Source organism: Thunnus maccoyii, chromosome 5 (assembly GCF_910596095.1).
Source record: "Thunnus maccoyii chromosome 5, fThuMac1.1, whole genome shotgun sequence".
NCBI lineage: Eukaryota > Metazoa > Chordata > Actinopteri > Scombriformes > Scombridae > Thunnus > Thunnus maccoyii.
In genome coordinates this window covers 4,586,437-4,609,237 of record NC_056537.1, presented here as the reverse complement: position 1 = coordinate 4,609,237, position 22,801 = coordinate 4,586,437, and the positions used below count along the sequence as shown (strand labels likewise).

General features: G+C 41.6%; 2 protein-coding genes across 2 annotated transcripts; one reads left to right on the top strand and one right to left on the bottom strand.

Moving 5' to 3' along the window:
* Nucleotides 1-13: 13 nt before the first annotated feature.
* Nucleotides 14-14,915, bottom strand: cln6b (CLN6 transmembrane ER protein b). Its single transcript, XM_042411383.1, has 9 exons — nt 14,215-14,915; nt 7,153-7,273; nt 6,472-6,570; nt 6,196-6,384; nt 4,198-4,253; nt 2,602-2,724; nt 1,235-1,363; nt 200-376; nt 14-101 (listed from the first exon to the last, which is right to left on the bottom strand). Exons 1-8 carry the CDS (start codon nt 14,358-14,360, stop codon nt 229-231), a joined length of 1,011 nt encoding a protein of 336 aa, XP_042267317.1. The 5' UTR covers nt 14,361-14,915; the 3' UTR covers nt 14-101; nt 200-228.
* A 1,427-nt stretch (nt 14,916-16,342) lies between these two features.
* On the top strand, nt 16,343-21,761 carry fem1b (fem-1 homolog b). The gene is made up of 2 exons (XM_042411367.1): nt 16,343-16,900; nt 18,959-21,761. The coding sequence occupies exons 1-2, from the start codon at nt 16,653-16,655 to the stop codon at nt 20,592-20,594; spliced, it is 1,884 nt and encodes a 627-aa protein (XP_042267301.1). The 5' UTR covers nt 16,343-16,652; the 3' UTR covers nt 20,595-21,761.
* The last annotated feature ends 1,040 nt before the right edge of the window (nt 21,762-22,801 follow it).

The following is a 22,801-nucleotide window of genomic DNA, read 5'->3' as shown; positions in this document are numbered from 1 at the left end:
AAGCATTGTGTTCCTGATGTACAGAGTGACTACGACACTTCACATTTTCCTGGATTCAATTACACTCCCTGGATGATTCTGAACCGCCGTTGTCCCCTTTTCTGCCAATATAACATTTGAAAGTCACTAACAGAGCAGCAGAAATCGATTGTTTATCCCTTAACAACCTTATAGCTGTAGAATCTCTGGTTCCACCTACATCCACCGAGTCGGAGGACAGCGGCTCTGTTATGTCTGTGCGTTCTGGTGGAGGTGGAGCGTGTAGACGGCTCGAGGCTGCGGGACGTAGATTAGCCCGGGGTGCTTCTTCCTCAGGACGCCGTCGTTCCACAGACAGGCCACCCAGACCGCCACCAGGACCAGAGCTGCAGAGAAACTACAAACCAGAGCTCTGAATTTACTGATCTGCTTCTAATCGTATTTCTGTCATCTGACCATAATTACATTTACACTGTAAAAAATGTCATATTTCTGGTATGTTTATAGAAGTACATGCACAGCACTATGGATGAAAATGTCTGTTAGTTTGGGTCCAGTCTGAAGGGATTGCTGTTAAATTTTACACAGATCGTCATGATTCCCGTCAGGATGAATCCAACTGACTTTGGTGATCCTCTCACTTTCCCTCCAGCGCCACCAGCAGGTTGATATTTGTGGTTCAGAGTGAGATACAAGAGGGAACCCAAACATTCCCGGAAGCCATCGATAGCACACGATTAGAGTTTAGTTATAAGATTTGCCGCTAGGTGGTGTCTGCCTACAGTTTAGAGAAACTCAAATTGAGACTGAAAGGGAGAAGATTCACCACCAAGGAAGAAATGCAGGAGGCTTAAAAGATGAATACAGGAAATGCTTCCAGGAATGGGAGAGGTGCTACAAAAGGTACTACTGAAAGATTTATAATGACAGTTTTTGTTAACAATTCCAGGAATTGCTAGTAAATGCTAGCATGCTAAACTAAGACGTCTACTCTGATGAAACCAGGCTGGTTTTTGTTCTTTCTCACTGTCGGAGAATTCCATCAACACAGGAAGTGACGGATCCAAACTTTAATCCAAAAGGGGAAAAGCTTGATTTCACCTCCTCCAGCCCGACACGTCACCCTACAGGGTTTCTGGGTAATGTAGTCCATGAAGTTAGTTTTCATTGCTATTTAGGGACAGTTTTAACATGAAATTTAAAATATCTAAAAACAATTAGATGCATTTAAACGTTTCACTCTCCTCATGTGTACCTGTAGAGCATGAAGAGGCCGTTGCCGTTGGGAACCATGCATCGCCTCCTCTGGTGCATTACCGTGGCGGTCATGGCGAAGAAGGTGAAGATGAAGAGGATGAAGGTCTGACCCTCAGTGATCAGGTACCTGCCAGAGGAAACAGAGAAGGTTTATTGCACTGCATTTCTATATTTGTTTATTTTCTCTGTATGAAGTTTTTTTTTTTTCTAAATGCTGCTCATGTGTTGTCAACTTAGTGAAGTTTTCTTCATTTGCTTGTTTTGTCTATTTGCATATGTTTTCTTCAGTTGCAGTTCATTGAGCTCTCAGCACCCTGTAACATTTCCAATTTTGAAATTGGATTTTGAAAGAGGTTTTAATCCCATAAGAATTTGAAACACAAAAAACTGTGACACTGTGTACTGAGGTTAATGAGAGCCAGCAGCTGCCAGAAAGGAGAAAAGTCGGCCTTAAAAATTGAGTTTTTTATGGAAATTATAGTCAGCAGTGATGTGAGGGATACATGGTTTGTATTTAAAGGGCTGAAAAACCACCAGCACGGTTCTTGAATTCTGCTTTCATCCCTAAGTGCCGTCTTCAATGCGTAAAGTAATTAGTCAGCAACACCTGAGAACTACCTGATCAATTATTACTAACGCCTGCCTAATGTGCTGCTGGTGTGTTTGTTCATCACACACTAGTTACAGTTTCAGTTCAGCTGTCACCACTCTGACAACACAGTTAGAGCCAGAAAACAGCTCATTACATACTCACATATGAACTACATTTCTCTAATTTAGTGAACTAAATGAATCTTAATCCCTTCATCACAGTTACAGTCAGTTTTAAAGCATTTTAAGTTAATAAGAAAGCTACTGTCAGTAGTATAAGATGGATAATCCGCTTTGAGCCGTGCAGTTATGGAGAAAAAAATACATGTGATTATTAACCTCCAGCTTCACTTCTTATGGATGAGAACTCCTCTGTGCTTTTATTTGATGACCTTGTTTGTTTTCCTGTTTTTGCTGCCCGTCGACCCCCAGAGCTCGTCAGATTGTGTTAACTTGTTGATGAAGGGGTCTAATCTCTCTCCGAGGCAGAGAGCGTGTGAGAATGCATACGTCAAGTGGATAATGAAAAATGAGACTCCCGTGTTTCCTCGTCTCCCAGTTTGCCAAAAGCTCTCAAGACAAACTTAATGTGGATTTATGCACCTGCAGCCTGATAATCTTAACATAATCATCGAAACAAACACAGATTTCCTTCAGTGACTCCGTCTGTTTCTTTAGAAAGACTGTTTGTTTGGTGAGTTTTCTCCTGGTGAGATGTATATGAAAGGTTTCTCTTGCAGGTTTCGAACTAGTGACCGCTCAGTTACTACTGACCAGTAGTAGGCGGCATTGGGGACAAGTAGCATCCACGCGGCCGTCGGCATTTTCTCCTCCTGCTTCCTGTGGCAGAAGCAACCACTGAAGAAGAGGAAGAGCACGAGGAAGAGAGGAACATACCTGGAGAGGAGAGGAAGAGGGAATGATCACTGCTGATACCTGAGAAAGACAAATGCTTCAAACTGTGCTCCACCTTTCTCTTTCTGGTCAGGCATCAACTACCACGTCTTGAGGCTGAAGTACCTTAAAGTACCACTGACGGCCGCTAGCTGCTCCAACTGACATTCAAAAAGCCTCAACCTCTCTCTAGAAATAATAAGTCATTCATGTTTCAACAAGTCATTATGGTCTCAATCTCTAAAGTCAGGTCCTCTAATAAGTGTGCTGGTGGTCATTTTGGAAATTATTGTTCTGTTAATAAGATTTGAATGCTTATAGTAGCTTTGATGTCTGTCGTGTGGGGTGTTGATTGACAGCTGTGATTGACAGTTGGCTCACCTGCTGCTCTCCCCGGCTCACAATGAGTTGGACTATTGTCACAATATTTCATTAAGTTTAATGTTACTTGATTATGATACCTGCCCTGTTAGCACAATTTAGCTAAAGTAGCTAACGTTAGCCCAAGTGTGCAGCGCTCCCAGTAAGTTAACGTTAGCTTGGGTCTGAGGTAGCGGGACTATTTGGAAGCTCCTGGTTCCAAACATAAAAGATGGCAACGACCATAAGCTGCAACTCTGGGCTTCAAACCGGGTCCAGTGCAAACCAACAGGTGACGTCATCACACCTTGTCACGTCCATCATTGTATACAGTCTGTGGTTCTTGTCAACAGATGAATCCATGTTGTAGGTGAATGTGAACAAGACATTACTGCAGTGGCGCCTGTATATAAAACTGTAATGTATGTTAAAGATTTTACTGATTGGATGCTTTTGCCGAGAACTTTTTCCAGGCAATCCCATAAAAGTGGTTACATGTTAAAAATATAGTCATCATATTCCAATAAAATACTGGTTATAATCTACAAAAGTTAAATGTTTTCACCTAAATGTGTTCCAGTTATCAGCTGCTCCAACATCTAACACAAAGTTGGAAAAAACAAAGTAAAAACCACAAGCCTCTGCTTCATGAAATCTATCTGACTTCCATAAATCTCCATTAAATCCTCATGTTTCATTCTGTGCCTACAAAGAACCGACCAGGAACTGCTAAAGACGGAGCGATCTGCCTACATGAGGCTGATGGTGACCTTCTAATCTCTGTTAGCTTTGTGCTAGCGTTACGTTTCCTGGCTAAAATTCCACTTTTACAATATCATGTGTTTCAGATTTGTATGAAATGACACATTTCTTCTGATTACAATGACAGAAATCCTGACAGTGGAAATGTCTTCACTTCCAATCTGATAAATAAATCAGCCGCCACATTCATCGGTACGTCTGACATTAGATTCATCTGAAACTTTGGGAAAGTGACTGCAGACAACAATGTTTATCTGTATGGTCCCTGCTAAATATACAAATTAAATTAAAACATATATTTATATATGTTGATTAGACTGTACTAAACATTATTACTCTGTACTGTCTTCTTACCACATCAGATGACCCAGAGTGTCGGCAAAGTAAAACAGAAGCTCAAACAGGTCGACCTGCAAAATAAAATAACATTCATCACTTTTAAAGACTTCACAGGGTGATTTGTTTCCAAAGTATATTCAACTTAGCTTTTATCTTCCTGTATTGTCATCAGCATCAATGGTTTGTTGTATATTGTTCTTATTTGTTCATATGTCGTCACAGAAGGTTCACTTATTGAAATTACTGTGAATGAATTGTAATGTGATTGTGCTTGTGGATGTAGAGGGAAAATAATAAGGATAATATCAAGACAAATTAAGCAAACCTGCTTTCAATAATCATTATTATTATGGTTTAAGATCCTTTTTCTAACTAAATTTTGGAGAAAATAAACTCCATATTATATTAGAAATACTTAAAGGTCTCCTCCACTCAGAAATGTGTTTTGCTTTTTGAGCTGCAGAGTTTGATACTAGAAGGCTGTTTTCACATTCATCTGCTCTCTGTACACATTTTTTTTTTGCTATTTTTCTGCTGAATTCTGTCTTTTTCACTTTTACGTTTCACTTTCAGAGATATGTTTGCCGTTGCGTGTATATATGTATCTATACATCATTTTTCTTCTAACTTTTTCACTTATTTGTTCCGTTTGTCTCAGTGTGAGTCAGCAGGAAATGTGCTGAAAACAGTTTTAAACAGTCAGACTCACAGCTGCTAAAAGATAAAAATGAAATGAAACAAAGCTGCAACAAATGAATATTATCATTATTGATTCATCTTGAAAAATGACTTAAATAATTAACTGATTATCAAACTATTTGGTGATTAATTCTCTTTCATTGCAGCTCTAAAATAAAAAAAATATAAAGATACTCAAAGTGCTGATGGGGATCATGTGATTATTTCTGGACCAACTCACATCTCTGGTGCTTGAAATTCACTGGTGAATGTATATAAATGTCTGTATTTATTGACAGTTGACTTTTACATTTTTAATGATGTACTTCATCTGTTACACCCTCCCATTCACTGGAATGAGAAAGTATGTCCAAACCTTTGACTGGTGCTGTAAACAGTAAAAACATTTATGTTTGTGATTAGAAAGAGAAAGAAGCTCTATTCTGCTCTCTGTGATCACCTATACTGTGTTTTAATGCAACTGAATTCACCATACAGTTGTTCTCATGTAGATATTTTTCTGCTTCCGTTGTCAGATAACAGAAGTGTGAACACAGTTCACAGTTCTGCAGATAAAATCAGTATTTTATGCTCAGGACATCATCTGACAAAATGAAGAAAAATCCAGATTAATGACAGCAGCTGTGCTGTGAGATCGACTGTATTAACATTAAAATGAGTGATCACAGAGAGAGTCAGAGGCACAAAGGGTTGTTATATTCATATAAGTACAACCACAAAACATCTGTTATCTAAACCAGCTGCAAACATGGATTCAATATGTTGTAAAACAAGGAAATATCTCAACTAAAAAAGATATTACACCCTATAAAAATACTTTATGTGTTGCTATTTAGGTCAGATATCTTTATTATGCAGCTGACATGCAGCCAGGAGGAAATGACTGTATTCATATAAGTCTTGTCATGGTCTTTATCTTTATGACCCGCAGAAGTGCGATCAAAGTTTGATTTGTGTCTGCCAGAGTTGTTGATTGCAAAGCTGCATGTGTAACAGGACATCGCTGTCTGTAGGGACAGCACGTGTTCTCCTCCTTTATTTATTTATGTATTTATTGGTCTTTCAATAAAGTTATTCCCAGTGAATATCTCTGCTTGATCTCCATATCCTGCAGCTCCTAACAGGTTAGGACTCCTCTGGGGCTCTTCAATATTTACTGAGATGAGAGTAATAAAATGCTTTTACTCCTAGTCCTAAAAGTGGGATCAAAAATGCATCTCTGAGAATTTTTGGCCATTTAGGAGCGATTTCCTGCTCTGAGACGCTGGGTAAATAAGATCAGCAAACACATCTCATATCTGACGCAGCTCCTACCACGGAGGAGGGTTTCAGGTTCCTCATGACCAGATTCTCTCTGACAGGGAGATGTAGCTGGTAGCCAATCAGCAGGAGGCGTCGCGTGATGGAGTCAGCCACCAGGTGGAGGCTGGTTCCCGTGACGACGGCGATGATGCCCAGGTGGATGGCCGGGCAGGGCAGCGTCCTGGGGCTGCGTTCAAGCAGCTGATGGCGAGACAACAGATGTTTGAGTTTGTTCTGAGGGACTGTAGAGTTTATGAGTTTATGAATGACGTGTTGCGTCTGTGTTACCTTGAGCAGTATGAGCGGCATGCTGATGTTGTACAGGAGATGAAGGTATTCTGCAGCATCAGGACGGTTCAGAGGAAACCAGTCTGCCGGGAGGACGAGCTGCAAAAAGATTTAACCGACAGGGACAGAATTTATTAAGATAAATGTAAAATTGCTTCACTTTTATTCATAAACTTGAGAATAAAAACTATTTATTAAGGTAATTTTGAGTGTAAAATGCAGTTAATGTCAGAGAGCTGCGGAGGTTTGTTAAGTTGAAAATAAAATTAATGCAGAATTATTCTTGTTCGTCTAATAAATATTTATTTAAATAAAGTTTTTACCTTTATTTTTCACTTAAGTCCAAGATTTTACCTTCAGCAGTTTGATAAATACAGGTCCAGGATTGTCAGAGATAAATCTTTGAAGGACATTTTAACCCAGAAAGAAAGTTTAAGAGACTTTTTAAATGTGCTGCTATAAGGATAAAGCAGAACCTAATGAAAAATCTAAAACATGTAGAGGAGTAAAATCTGAATTTAAAATCATGAAGTGCTCAAATGAAAGGTTATTTAGCTTGAATTTAATAAAAACTGAAAATGTTCTTTCTTTTTTATGTCCTTTCTGGCTGAATTTATCCTCCATAAACCAATTAATGAGTAAAACATGAAATTTGTCCTGGTGGGACTATCATCCTGTTACCATAACAACAGGACGGCCCACATCCAGGACCCAGCTCTGGACGGTGAAGCTGAGCCAGAGGTCCAGGTGGAACCGAGGCTTCGACCGAACCTCGTCCGTCTCTGCAGAACCGTCCGACCTGCTGCAGAACACAGAAACATGACAGAACAGGTTACTGGAGGCAGACGGATGAACGATCACAAAGGCTTTTTATTCTCTTGAACTGGCATCTAATTTACTAAAGCAGCAGTGCATTGTGCAATCAGCCACACCGACTGCCTCCCAGACACACTGTGCACAGGTGCGTAGCTGTGGCCCTATCAGAAGGCTTCCTTCTTTTGCTGGATCATCCAGTGAACAGCAGTCAATGACTACTGTTTCAATTATCTGACTATGAGACCAATAACAATAAAGTAATTCTTGTATTTTGCTTCTTGTTTACAACATGATGATGTTGATAGGTCAGATTTTTTGCGTGGCAGTGCATTTCACAAAAGCCAGATTGTGAGCAGCTCTTCACAATCCGCGCTGCTGCTACATAAAAAATCATGACGAAACAAAGCAGTTTGCTTAAGTTTGTCACAAAAAGACGTCGTGAGGAGCAGGAGGAAGAGAATTCGGCTCAAGTTCAGCCATCATTCTGAACTCAGACATCTACTCCTGCGCTAGTTTCTCCTCAACAACTATCAACTTTTCAACTATCAGACGGATAAAAGCTTGCATCAGAGCATCAATGATGACATACAGACTGAACTCTTTGTCCCTGCTCTTGTTGGACCATGATGAAATAGTTTCAGTGTTCAACACCAAACCCTGTCGTCTCCTGCTATAATTATCAAGAGTAAGCTAATTTATAATTTTGGACTGTAGTAGCCTTTTGCCTATTTCAATATTATTGTTTATTGGCTGTAGTTTTTGTTGGGTATGTGTATGTGTGCATGTGTGCATGTGAGTGGTTTATGTGTCCGTCGTGCCAGGCTATGTTCAGGTGTCATTTTTAAACACTCTATTTCATATAGGCTTTGCTCTCTAAGAGCTGTCACTATTGCGTTTATCCCTGCGTGCATGTGCAGTCGTGAAGATTTACTTTTGCGCCATTGTGCCCTGGACACTTGCCCCTCTCAAGTCCACATCCACAGTATATCCACATTCCGGTGTGATCAGACATCTGCTCCCATTTTTTCTTCAGTGTTTATATACAGTCACCTGTTGAGGTGGCGAAGAGGAATCAATGAGTCATGTCTTCAAGCAAGACTCAGCGCCTTGCCGGAGCGGTCTGTTTGTGCCCCGTCTGTCAGACTGACCCTCTGACCTCCGCCCTCGCTGCTAGACATGCCTCAGTGCCGAGTACACCAGGATGGCACTCAACCCCCGGGCCGTATGCACCTTCTGTGCTTGTCTGCTCACTAAGGAGCTACTGCGGTGAGTGGATGGATGCCTTCGCAGCACTGCAGATAGAAGGTGATGGAGATGGGCTGACCACGCTAGCTTCAAGGAAGAAGTTCTGGATTTTTTCGACTGCCCCTCCATCGCTGGCACTCCCCCCTGGCTCGCCCTCTCCCTGTTGGGAGACTTGGAGCTTGATGACCAGAAGGGAGCAGCAATCTACCACCTCGCCATGTCCTGCCAGCTACAAACTCTCTTCCAGGACCTTCCGAACATTATTGATGGCAGCTGACCTGAAGGACATCCCTATGCCGGCAGAACCACCTGCACCTGCTTGAGGAGACGTCTAGGAGGAGGAGACCCTGATACCACAGGGTATCCTCTTCCACCCACACCATCGTGGATTAGTGAGCTGTTTCACCCTTTCATCACCTACTCTGCTTGCATCTTTGAATTTTACAGTGCATAATTATCATGTAATGAACAGAGGAGGACCATGGCACAGCTTACGTCATGTTATCTTATTGTGTTCTGCATTTATGGGGTTGTGAACTGGTGTGTGTTAAATGCTTGTGGACTGTGGGGGCACAGTGGGGCACTGACCGCATCTGCGTCACCCTTATCCCAATAGCTACATCTCTCAGAGGGCAAAGCCTATACGAAATAGAGCTTTAGTTATGTACCGTAACCCCAGATTCTATGTGTACAGGTGTAGCCCTCTAAGATCCAGGCCCCATTGCTCCATCATCATTGGCTGAAGAAGAAGCTGGTTTTCTTTGGGAGCAGATCTCTGGTCATGCTGGTATGATATACCGTGGATGTGGACCTGAGAGGGGCACCTGTGCAGGGATAAACCCAATAGCGACAGCTCTTAGAGGGCGTCTATACTCATAGAATCTCATACGCTTTATTAATGATGCTGATGCTGAATATGCGGCTGCCATGCCAGGCTTTGTGATGCTGTTAATGCATGGTCGGTGCCTGTTACATTACCTCTGATGACACATAAGGCGTGTATGATTAAACTGTGGTGCATTCAGGCAAGTATAGTTGTAATGGGCTATTTTGGTTAACATATGCGTTTCAGAGCCTATTAAGTATGATTGGTCTTGTGCCCACCCACACTGTGATTTCTGCCTTTGCTGCTGATTGGGCGGTGAAGCGGGGCTTAAATGCTGTAATGCAGTGACGGGATTTATCTGAGACCAGTGGCTCAGAAGAGACGTCAAAATGTAGCGATGCTGAACTGGAGCAAAATTATTTATTAAAGCACCAAAATCAGAAAAATGAAAATATGAATCAAATAAAAAAAGTGCACTTTCAGACTTTAACTGATGTACAGTTGTATCACCATGGAGCATCAGCAACTCAGTAAACATTAAATTATGGTTGAAACAGTGGTGGAAAGTAATTAAGTACATTTATACAAGTAGTATTTTGTGGTACTTTTTCTCTACTTGAGTATTTCCATTTTATGCTACTTTATACCTCTACTCACTACATTAGGACACTCCTCCAATTCCTTTGTGAATTGCATTGTGGGAGAATAGTGTCCGCCAACAGCTTTTTAGTTTGAATACCAACTGTTTCAACTAAACTTTTACATTGTGTTGTGTGGATTTGGGACACAACTGTAGTCTTGCTCATTCTGGTAATGTTTCTGACCTTTTATTAAAGGTTCCCTTTGGAGTTTTTGACCTCTTGTAGAGCTGTGGAGCGGTACGCGATACACAGTCCTGTCAATGGTTTCACATTATTCCACTGATCTACAGGTGGCTGTAGCGCGCCAAGAAACACGGCAATGCGCCAACAAAGACAGAGAAGAAGAAGACTGCAAGTTATACTTTAAGAACTCAGTTTTGTAAATGTTTTATGAGGAAGGAAATGCATTCAAAACATGTTACACCTTGTATTGGAGTCTAAGCTTGTTACAGTTAAGATGGAGGTATTTGCAGAAACGAGCTGAAACTCCTGCTGTGGATTCATGTCGTTTTTACTTGAAAACGGCGTTTTAGAATGTAGCCGGCTTATTCTAGACGTCTCTTATTCATGTCAAGATACTTCACACTTTGGGAAACACAAAGTACATTTCCAGCCACTTGTTTTTATGTGCATTTTCCATTTAACAACAAAACCAGAGTGAAAATACTGGATATTAGAAAAAAGTCAAAATATTTAAAAAAAAAAAAAAAAAAAAAAAGTGTTTCCTGTTGTCTGTGATTTAAAGGTTGGTGTGTGGATAAAAAGCAAATGTAAACAGACTTAGGTGACGTACATGAAGCAACGTTACTGAAGAGCTGAAAACATCAGATCTGTGTGGAGCGATGAGGAGACGGTAACGTTCTTCATATTAATACATGAAACAAACAGAAATGTCATATTTCCAACATGTTTTCCACATGATTTTCCATCGTTTGAGTCTTTGAGTTGAGTTTAATGAGTTGAGATTAATAATATCATCTCGTTGAGTCTTCTTCTGTAATGCTTTAATGGCACCGACTGGAGAATTAATGTCACCAGCTGTTTATCTCAATGAACCAACTCCTAATATTCACACAACAGCAGCGGACGGAAACAAACATTCACAATATTTTCTTGAAATTTGGTTAAAATTCCATTTGGATGTAAACTTGGCTTTTATTTTACACAGCAGACATAACAGGCTTACAGAAGAGGTCTTTAAAATAAATATATATACAGATGTGACCAAAAATACTGGTACCTTTTCACCTTCAACATCCTCAACTAAATTCTCTCTGTATTAAGTTGAAACTGGCAGAAGTAGATGGTATCCATCATTCTTTATTTCACATTGAATATGACTGAAACTTTGCTTTTGATTTACAACTTAACATATTATTTAATACAATAAAACAAATGAAAAAGGCCAAAAATATTGGTACCCTTAACTTAATATTTTGTAGCTCAGCCTTTAGAAACAATAACTGCAGTCAAGCTCTTTCTGTAACTCTGATTAAGGTTTCTACACGTCTCCACTGGTAGTTCAGACTCTTCTTGAGCAATCTGCTCCAGTTCTCTCAGGTTTGATGGGTGCCGTCTCCCAACTGCAAGTTTCAGCTCTTTCCACAGATGTTCAATGGGATTCAGATCAGGACTCATAGCAGGCCACTTCAGAACAGTCAAAGTTTGATGTATGTTTGGGGTCATTATCCTGCTGGAAGACCCATGACCTGCGACTAAGACACAGCTTTCTGACACTGGGCTGTATGTTTTGCTCCAAAATGCCTTGATAGTCCTCAGATTTCATTGTGTCCTGCACAGATTCAAGGCCCCCAGTGCCTGAGGCAGCAAAGCAACCCCAAAACATCACGGAGCCTCCTCCATGTTTGGGATGGTGTTCTTTTCTTTGAAGACTTCATGTTGTCTTCTGTAAACATAGGATTGGTGTGATTTACCAAAAAGCTTTAATTTAACAGGACTGCGGCTTGTCAACATGCATTTTGGCAAAGTCTCCTTCTAAGAAGTGGGGTCTTCCTAGGTCTTCTACCATGGAGCCCATTTTCATTCAGACAGTGACGGATGGTCGACCTGAAACTATTGTACCTTGAAATTGAAGATCAGCTTGGATCGATATTGAAGTTCTCCTTGATTCTTTCTCAACCATCCGTGAAATCCTTCTGTTCAATCTGGCCAATTTTCCTCTTGTAACCACATCCAGAGATGTTGGCTACAGTTCAATGGGCCTTAAACTTCTTAATAATATTGGCAACAGTGGTCACAGGAACAGGATCTTTGGAGACGGTCTTGTAACCTTTACATTGACCATACTTGTCTATTACCTTTTTTTTCTAATGTCTTCAGACCTCTCTCTAGCTTTTCTTCTGTTTTCCATGTTCAATGTGATGCACACAGCGGCACAAAACAGCAGAGTGAGTAATTTTCTCCCTTTTAAACTGGCTGCATGAGTGATTATAAGATTGAAAACACCTGTGATGCTAATTAAAACACAATAGTCTGCTTTAAGTATCACTATAAATCAATTATTTCTTACAACTTCTAAAGGGCACCAATAATTTAGTCCAGACTATTTTAGCAAGTCTTTGTAGAATAAAGCATGAATTCAGTTATTTTCACATCTTTTTTTTGTTTTGTTCCACTGCAAACCAAACACAGACATGCAATGATCATAAAATATCTTTTAATTTCAACACCGTTCAGGGCGACTGGTGTATTATTTTAATAAAATGCAGAGCTACCAATAATTTTGTCTGTACTTTATATGTTATCTATACTTCCCACAACCCTCTCATCTTCATTCTGGCTCTCAGCAGAGCAGCGCTGAAGCCAGTGAAGCTCATGACCTGACATATGTTCTCCTTCCAAAACCCCAAACTCTGCAAAACTGGATTCTCTCCAGCTCTAATCTCATCTGTCCATCTGTCACACATCCAGCAGAAGGATAGGCTAATGTCCTGCCACTTTCATTTTCATTCAGCATACATTATGTAATCAGGTCATTCAGAATCTCCTTTTCAGAGAGGACCCAGCCAAGAATACAGCAGCAGGACAAAATTTAAAAGATAAGTCTGGCAATTTTCTATATTTTTCTCATGTTTGGAGCCAAACCAACAATGAGCTGATCTACTAACAAGTATTGTGTGTGTATCCAAAGCCTGATATATTTTATTCCTCTGTGCTGTAGACCTCTGTTGTTGTCCAAATACAATTAAAAACACATCAGTGAGTCACACCGCTGCACTGGGTGACATGTTCCTTCATTATGAAGAGTTTGGTCGCATTAATTTGACAGTGCAGCGGTGTGACTCACTGATGTGTTTACAGGTCTACGGCACAGAGGAGTCAGATACATCAGTAGATCAGTTCATCGTTGGTTTATCTTTGTAAAATATAGAAAATTGTCAGCTGTATCCTTTATAGTTGGAGACAAGCAGCACAAAACAAAATACAGGTTTCTATTTGTTGTATTCATACGTCAACAAAAAAGTTAATGAAATTTCATACTTAGGGATGCAGCTCAAACTCTAACTAACTAACTCCAGTTACATTTACACCCAGTGGGATTTGTATGACAGACTAATATGAACACGGTTTGTAAATAAGAACTAAAGAATCAGAGATTTCAAGATTAAAGTTGTAATTCCAAGAACAAGTCATATTATGAAAATAAATTCTTACTCAAATAAACTTTTCTTGTAAAATTACAGTTTTATTATTGTCAGTTTAGCTATAGAACATACAGCTGAATGAAACTCTTGGGTAAAATCATTAAGACAAAACACAAAAACTTCAATTTAAAGTGCAATAAAAGATTTTCTTGCAATATTAGACTTTTGTCTGATAACTTTAGGGCTTCTTTCTTTAAATATTGTAACATTATTCTCAAAATCTCCAATTTTTTCCCCCAAGACTGGCTAATCCTCATCATATTGTATTGATAAAACCCATCACAATAGAATGAAATCCATCTAATCAAAGCAGTTTGCAGGTTTTGATCTGTAAAGCATCGTCTCAGGAGCTTCAACTCATCAGAGTGAAGAAATGGACAGAAATTCAGTTTGTGATGCGAGCTGAGTTTTCAACAGAGCTTCTGTAGGAGGAACCATGTTGTTTTGGGGGAGTGCATCTCTAAATGTTACAGAGCTGTGGGTTTAATTAGAGGCGACTGGAATATCAGATAAAGGGTGGGACTAATTATGAAAAATTAATTTTACAAACCTGCACATGAAAGTTGCTGCATGCTGAGCTGAGGTCTGTCTCCTCCGGATGGATGGCTGCATCTCTCTTTTCCAGTCAGTTTGTAACACTAAAGTTCTGACTATTGAACTAAAATGAAGCTTAAACAGCTGCAACATCGCAAGCATGGTCCCATTTTGTGTCCCATTTAAGGTCCCACTAGAGCCAATTAAGTTTACGGTAGCTGAAGTCCTGATGTTATCGCCTCCAAAACTCCTTCGTCACTGATGTTGATTATCTTGATGTTGATGTTGATTGAACAAACTCACATGAATTGTTTTTGGTCTCATGACGTTTTCTTGACTTTTCCTTCCTCATAGTATCTTGAAAATGGTTCCTCGGAATGAAAAGCCAATAATTTCATCATAAAACACCCGCAGCAGCCTCTGCTCAGGAGTTAAACTGTGATCCATCAGGTTTATCTGCCAGCAGATAAGCCTCTAATCTGTATAAACCTCCTCCCATTTTTTATTAGACAGCATTAAACTGGTTTCAGATTAACACGGTTAGGAGCTTATGCTCCACCTTGGGTTCACCGTAGAATCTGTAATACCTGTGAAACATGTTTTCGTTTGACAAGAGAATACTGAGGCAAAAGAAAGAGATGAACGAACCGTCTTAGACGAAATGTGGTCGGAAACACAGATCTGTAATAATCTGGATGGAAGTAAGTAACCCGTTTCCCAAAAGCATTTTAAGGTTAAGATAATGATAAATACATTTTACAAACCTTCTTAAGCTAAAGAGCATCGTAACAGAAGATAGAAATGATTAACAAGTGAGGTTCAGAGCATTTTAAGAACCTGCAGATGGAACCAAAAACTAAGTTTTATTGTTTTTGTTCACTTTTAAGTTTATTATTCTCTGACATTCTTTGTTAAGAATATATTCTTTGTTGTTGTTCTGCATGCTTATAAATGATCTCAATAACTTTGTAATTCTGTTTTTAGGGTGACTCTGTGATATCTGTCCAGAGAATACAGATGAAAAATAAACTCTTGGCTAACTCTGGTGCATTTACAGCAATGTTTATTAAAGCTGGAGTGCAGGACATTTTTCTTCCCCTTCTGGCAGTGAGAGTAATTTCAAAAACACTGTTGACACGTGCTTATGTCATAGGCTCCGCTGTAGCCATCTCCGTTACTACTGTCGTGGCTGTAAAATGGTGGATGAATTGTTTTGAGGGTCACACAACCCCTGCAAAATGACTCTTTTCACTATCAGAATTTGATCCATCCTTTCAAACACAAAACGTGCAATAAATGTACTTTAATTCACTTTAAATGTCGATTAAGTTGTTGCAAATAAATTGAAGCGGAACATATGAGCAAGACATTCGAGAAGGGTGTATTGGGTCTATCTGCGGTCTTGCAGATCTACACGAAACACCCACTTGACTACATGACACGCGCCCCCTGACCCTTAACCCTAATCATCTCACTGCTCATGCCTAAACCTGACCAAGTGGGTCTAAGTAAGTGAGCAAGTAAACCTTTATTTATAACCTTTTTTAACACAGGTTCCAATGTGCTTTGCATCGGCATAGGAGGAAAAAAAGAACAAAAACACAAAGCAAAAACATTCAGAAATACATACAGATATAATGCACACGCTGACTCACTACACTGTGTCATGTAGTAAAGTGGGTATGACCTGTAGATACTACAAGTCCGCAAATAGACCCACTTGAGGCATTCAGCCTGCCCCACAAGCGAATTTTTTTTTCTAGGATGGCGAAGTCATGACCCGCCCTGCTATGCTTTTGATTGGCTTACTCTGATATTCTTACCATAACCCTAACCAATCTCACTCCACTCGCAAGCCTTAACCTAACCAACTCAACCAACGAAGGCAACTAGCCAATCAGAGGCATGGCGCCCCGGAAGTCAAGAAGAGGAAGTCAGAGAAGTGGAACATATATATGCTGGAGAAACTTCTAGTCGGAGGTATTTTTAAGTTGAACCACCACTTCCGGCAAGTGACTAGATAGCAAAAGGTGAAAGTGCTTTCGTTTATTTTTGAAAATGTTGACGCTTTTTGAAATTTTAGACACAAATACCACCAGGCGATTAATGTTATGGTAAATAACGAGGGAGTAACACGTTTAATTTGTATTAAAAGTGGAGTTAGAAGCTGTCAGTTCGTTGACCAGCGCGCTAACGTTAACTAGCCGAGCAGCTAACCGGCTAGCTCAGCCGGAGACAGACATCCAGAAGCTGGACGCCCGGTATCGGACCTGTGGCATTCCTCCAGCCGTGCTCCGTAACGTTTCTCTCGTGGCCATAACGGAGAAGGCATTTTTTTCATGTGAGCACTTGGGCTCGTTTCGACATTTTAATGGGAGGCGGGTTGCTTCGGAGTGGACACTGCGGGCGTCAGCTGCGAAGAAAGCGGAGGTCCTGGCTCCCTGTCGGGCTCAGATGGAGTCTCTGGCCGGGTACGTGTACAAGGCAGCCAGCGAGGGCCGAGTCCTGACCCTGGCCGCGCTGCTGCTCAACCACTGCGAGGGAGAGACCCGCTACCTGCTCAACTATGTGACCCAGCTCGCCGGGCAGAGGTCTACTCCTCTGATCATCGCAGCCCGGAACGGACACGATAAGGTGGTCCGGCTGCTCCTGGACCACTACAGAGTGGACACCGAGCAGACCGGCACGGTTCGGTTTGACGGGTAAGAACCGACACATCCGCAGTTTCGTTTTTGTGTAAATTGTCGCTTCATTCAGGTTACAAACATGTATTTTCTCTCTCACCTGTAGGGGTACCCAACCTCCAGCTGCAGCGATTATTCCAGTAAAGGACGGTTTCATAATTTTTCAAGTGTGTCTTAAAACAACAATCAGGAGCTCAAATGAACAGTCAAACCTGTTTTTTTCTTGCTGTAATCATTCCTCCTGTTCATACTGACCATTAGAAGATCCCTTCATAATACACTTGCAATGGAAGTGATGGGAGACAAAATCCACAGTCCTCCTTCTGTGCAAAAATGTATTGAAAAGTTGATGTGAAGCTAATATGAAGCTTCAGCGTCCAAATGAGTCAAATCAAGTAGATATCTTTCAACGTTACAGTCTTTTTAGTGCCAAAGTTCCTCTTTTTGTTACTATTCTTCCACCTGCAGCTCAACAGGGAAACACTGTCCGAGGAAACACAAAGAGGGAATTTGATGCTAAAAAGACTGTAAATGTGTCAGATATCCGCTTGATATGACTAACTCAGACTGATGAAGCCTCATATAAGCTTAACATCAACTTTTAAATGACTGTGTGGACACACTGTGGATTTTGGCCTCCATCACTTCCATTGAAAGCACATTTGAAGGATCTTTTAATATCCAGTATGAACAGGAGGAATGATTACAGTGAGGAAAACCTCTTTCACTGTTCATATGGACACCTGACTGCTGTTTTAAGACACACTTGAAAAATTGTGAAACCAATCTGTTAACCTTTCTATGAACGCTGTTACATTTCTAATTAAAGAAATGGTTCTTTTGGAAACTGCTGACAGAAATGTTCAGACATATTGAAAACTGCTTTTCAGCAGAAGCAACAGAATCTGATTTCTTCACATTGCTTGTTGTGTCTGACCAAAAGTCCAAAACACCAAAATACTCAGTTTATGGGGATATAAGACACAGAAAAACTGAAAATCCTCACATTTCAGAAGCTGGAACCAGTGAATTTTGGGCATGTTTGCTGGAAAAAATGAATGAAATCATTAATTATGTATTAAAATAGTTGCTGATTCATTTTCAGACTCATTGCTTGTTGGTTGAATATACGTGAAAGTTTTCCTAGCTTAGATTGAAAAGATCCTCGTCCACAGAACAGTTTTCACTGGAACTACAAAAATCTGTTGACGTTGTGTTGTTTTTCTCAGAAAGTTCCTGAATAAACTGGTATTTTAGGCTTTATTTTAATAAGAGAAGGATCTGTTTTTACAAAAAAGAAAAGAAAAAAGGGTTTTATGTAAAAACATGTTCAGTAGAAAACCGAAGAAAAACGTATTGTTTTGGTTGGTACCGAAACTCAGATTTGGTCTCGGCTCTTGCAATTGAAAATAATGAAACGTGACTCAGTCTGACAACAGAAACCTGACGTCTCTCTGCTCAACCAGCTGAAACTCTCAGCTGGTTTGTCAAGCTGGCCACGCCCACTCAGTGATGTCACGTCAGATGTTTTGCCTCAGTCTGTGAAGCTAATATCCTGCTTTGACATAAGTCATAATGCAGCTTTTTTTTATAAAGTTATTGAATAGACGTGTCCCCAACAAAGAAAATATTTATTTGTATTTATGTTTTTCTTTTAAATGTCTGCTGGGAAAAAAAATTAAAACATCAGCTGTAATAGTGCGATTAAGTGCAAACATGTTGAAAAATGCTCGACAATGCAGCCCTGTTTTCAAAGCGCTGACTCATGTTTTGCAGTATTAAGTTATTAAGGAACTTAATTGTCAACAGTGAGGAGATTAGTCTGGTTTCACCCTGCAGCATGAATGAGAAATTAATAATAAAACATCAACAAACAGATTTAAAAAAACAGAAATGCAGTTAAGACATTAAAAAAATAAAGTTCAGCCCCCACAAACTGTTGGAGGCACCGTAAGGATCAAAATAATTTTATGAATGGAAGGTTTTAGTTGTAGTAGTCTGACCTGGACTGGATGTGTTGTGAGATCAGGATCCTGCTGGTCGTGTCCTGACCTGCTGTCTCTGTCTGTCCTGCAGCTACGTCATCGACGGCGCCACGGCGCTGTGGTGTGCGGCGGGGGCGGGGCACTTTGAGGTGGTGCGTCTGCTGGTGAGTCACAACGCCAACGTCAACCACACCACCATCACCAACTCCACCCCGCTGCGGGCCGCCTGCTTCGATGGACGCCTGGATATCGTCCGTTACCTGGTGGAGCACAAGGCCGACATCCGCATCACCAACAAGTACAACAACACCTGCCTGATGATCGCCGCCTACAAGGGCCACGCAGACGTAGTGAAGTTCCTGCTGGAGCAGGGGGCGGACCCCAACGCTAAGGCCCACTGCGGCGCCACCGCCCTGCACTTCGCAGCGGAGGCGGGACATCTGGAGATTGTGACGGAGCTGGTGCGCTGTCAGGCGGCCATGGTGGTGAACGGACATGGCATGACACCGCTGAAGGTCGCTGCAGAGAGCTGTAAAGCCGACGTGGTGGAGCTGCTGCTGGCGCACGCCGACTGCGACCGGCCCAGCCGCATCGAGGCCCTGGAGCTGCTGGGCGCTTCGTTCGCCAACGATCGGGAGAACTACGACATCCAGAAGACGTATCAGTACCTGCACACGGCGATGATGGAGCGATACCGCGACCCGGAAAACCTCATCACCAAGGAGCTGCTGCCACCCATCGAGGCCTACGGGGGGCGCCGCGAGTGCCAGGCTCCCCAGGATTTGGAGGCCATCCGGGTGGACCGGGACGCTCTGCACATGGAGGGGCTGATGATCCGGGAGCGCATTCTGGGCTCGGACAATATCGATGTATCACACCCCATCATCTACCGTGGCGCCGTCTACGCTGACAACATGGAGTTTGAGCAGTGCATCAAGCTGTGGCTGCATGCGCTTCGCCTGCGGCAGAAAGGAAACCGGAACACTCACAAGGACCTGCTGCGCTTCGCCCAGGTCTTCTCCCAGATGGTGCACCTGAAGGAGCAGGTCTCGGCCTCGGCTGTGGAGCAGGTGCTGAGCTGCAGCGTGCTGGAGATCCAGCGCAGCATGGCTCGCGTAGAGACGGCGGCTGAATCCGAGCTGCCGCAGGCCATGGACAACTACGAGTCCAACGTCTTCACCTTCCTGTACCTGGCCTGCATCTCCACCAAGACCACCTGCTGCGACGAGGAACGCGCACGCATCAACAAGCACATCTACCAGCTGATCCAGCTGGACCCGCGGTCCCGCGAAGGCTCCTCGCTGCTCCACCTGGCCATCAGCTCCACCACGCCGGTCGACGACTTCCACACCAACGACGTCTGCAGCTTCCCCAACGCCCACGTCACCAAGCTGCTGCTGGACTGCGGCGCGCAAGTCAACGCCGTCGACCACGAAGGCAACACCCCGCTGCACGTCATCGTCCAGTACAACCGGCCGATAAGCGACTTCCTCACGCTGCACGCCATCATCATCAACCTGGTGGAGGCCGGCGCGCACACGGACATGACGAACAAGCAGAAGAAGACGCCGCTGGATAAGAGCACCACCGGCGTGTCGGAGATCCTGCTGAAGACGCAGATGAAGATGAGTCTCAAGTGCCTGGCGGCGCGCGCCGTCCGGCGGCACCAGATCACGTATCGCAACCAGATCCCCAAAACGCTGGAGGAGTTTGTGGAGTTTCACTGAGACGGACTCAGCAAGGACAGACTCGTATTTCTTTTTAAAGAATTTCTTATAATTTTCTAACAAATCCAAACGGTGCTGAGGATAAAGGTGTTCAGTACTAAAAGTTTTTGAGCATTTTTATAAGAAAAAAAAAAGTTTTAAATATTAATTGCTAAGAACCAGCAGCCGGCAGTCCGTCATGTCCGTCTGTGTTTCTGCGGCTGACGGCTGCAGATGTGTTCAGAGGAAGCTCGCAGCTGACAGCAGAGGGACGACATCACCGCACCGCTTCTTGTTTTTTTGCCTTACCTCCACGCAAGGAGCGGCCACGTTACTGTGATTCAACAGTTTGTGTGAATGAGCGAACGTGGCGGAGAGAGCTGGTCAGAAAAAAGCTCCAGAGACAGACAGACAGAATGAATGAATGAATGAATGAATGAATGAATGAATGAATGAACACCTGTTGAGAAGACACCTGATTTCCATGCATTCATCCCACACATCAGCCGTCACACACACACACACACACGATTATAAGAGATGAAAAATAGTTTTTCACTGGGTTTAGTTTTTACTCTTCACAACAACGATGAGATAACAACACAGGATCTAACTGCTGGACAGAAACTTAGTTCATAACTTAAAAAAATGAGTTTATTTTAAAGGGTTTTTTCTTTGCCTGTTTCATTGAAACGACACCACATGGCCAAAAATATGCAGACAGCCCTGTCCACATACTTCTGTGTCTACATGTGACCCCTTAATTTAAGACTGGTTCATAAAAAAGTGACTTTTTCTTTCTGAGCATTAAGATTTAGAAGCCTGAAATGTAAAACATGGTAATATTTCTTATAAGAAAAAGGAAATTATTAGAGAACGGTCCGAAAAATGAACATAACCTTCTGTGTAGAAGAAATAATGTTTTACTTTTCGTCCGTCTCGTTGATCTCCAGGTGGAGGTGATCTGTTTTAGACAACACTGGTTTTCTTACTGTGTGGCAACACTTTCCTGTTTCAACATGATGGCATTCAAAACCAGGGCTTTAATGAAATGTGTCACTGTCAAACACATCTGTGTGTAAAGGTCGGCTGTCCACATACTTTTGGCCATATTGCCCCAGACGATGGTACCAACCAACATTTTAATTGATTGTCTGTACATGAACTATAAAATTTCTCCCTCATGGAAATTCCCCTTTGAATTTTTATTTAATTTTTTTTCTTTTTTTTAATTAATAAAAAAAAGGCCGTTAAATGATGGTCCTGTCGTGTGGCCGAAGGTCTCTGGTTTGTCTGATACCTGATTTTGGACTCATGAGGCTTTGAACCATCTTCATAGAACTGGAGGCTTTGAACAGTTCAGTGGGAATCTGCTCGTTGTTATTTTTATTTATTTATTTTTTAAAGCTGCAGCGATTAGTCCATTCATTCATTAATTAGTCAGTCGTCAGGAAATGAATTGACAACTATTTTGATGAAGTGAATAATCGTCTCAGTCATTTTATGCAAAAATGCAGAAAATTAGCTGTTTTTTCTTCGTCATACATGGTAGCAGAGTGAATATTTTGGGGTTTTGAACAAAACATCTGACGTTACTGACATTTTATAGACCAGACGATCGAGAAAACAGTCGTCAGATTAATCAATAATGAAAATAATTGTTAGTCGCAGCCCTGAACTTCCTGTCTTGGCTGTGGTTTCTTTTCTGCAGAACTCAAAAGATATAAAGATATAAAGACATGTCAGTCAGTCGGCATGGGCGGGACTTCCTCTTCGTTCTCAGTGAGTTCGCAGTTTGTTGAGGTTGCTGTAGAGCCGTACATGCAGAGCGAGCGTCTCTTCACTAGAGAAGCACCGACACCTTTACTTATTATTTCTCCACAACAGATTTGACTTCCGAGCTCTGAAACGAAGCAGCTGTTCTTTATTTGTGTTTAAATCTGAAGCTCAGTGTTGTCGGTCTTCTATCATTTTAACTGGTTGTAGGAATTTAAATTATTTATATATTGTTTTATTTGAGAAGAGCTGCAACTTGTTTGTTGTTTTTCATTCTTGATAATCTGCCAATTTATTTAAATTCATCAATAAAACTTTCGGAAAACTGAAACACGTCGGTTACAGTTTCCTACAGCCCGAAGTGACATCATCAGTCAAACCAGCCGTCTGAGACACAAAGAGATAAAATTTATTAAGATTTTAAGACAAAGAAAAAAAAGAAAAAATTTAAA

Bases quoted from the DNA above. Each gene is read 5' to 3' on its own strand.
- cln6b (XM_042411383.1), bottom strand. From the start codon at position 14,360: ATGCTTGCGATGTTGCAGCTGTTTAAGCTTCATTTTAGTTCAATAGTC. The intron at 6,385-6,471 runs GTAACACAGACG...TCTCGCCATCAG, and splicing joins TGCCGCTCATACTGCTCAAG to CTGCTTGAACGCAGCCCCAG. The intron at 1,364-2,601 runs GTCAGTAGTAAC...TTCCTCTGGCAG, and splicing joins CCCAATGCCGCCTACTACTG to GTACCTGATCACTGAGGGTC.
- fem1b (XM_042411367.1), top strand. From the start codon at position 16,653: ATGGAGTCTCTGGCCGGGTACGTGTACAAGGCAGCCAGCGAGGGCCGA. The intron at 16,901-18,958 runs GTAAGAACCGAC...TCTGTCCTGCAG, and splicing joins GGCACGGTTCGGTTTGACGG to CTACGTCATCGACGGCGCCA.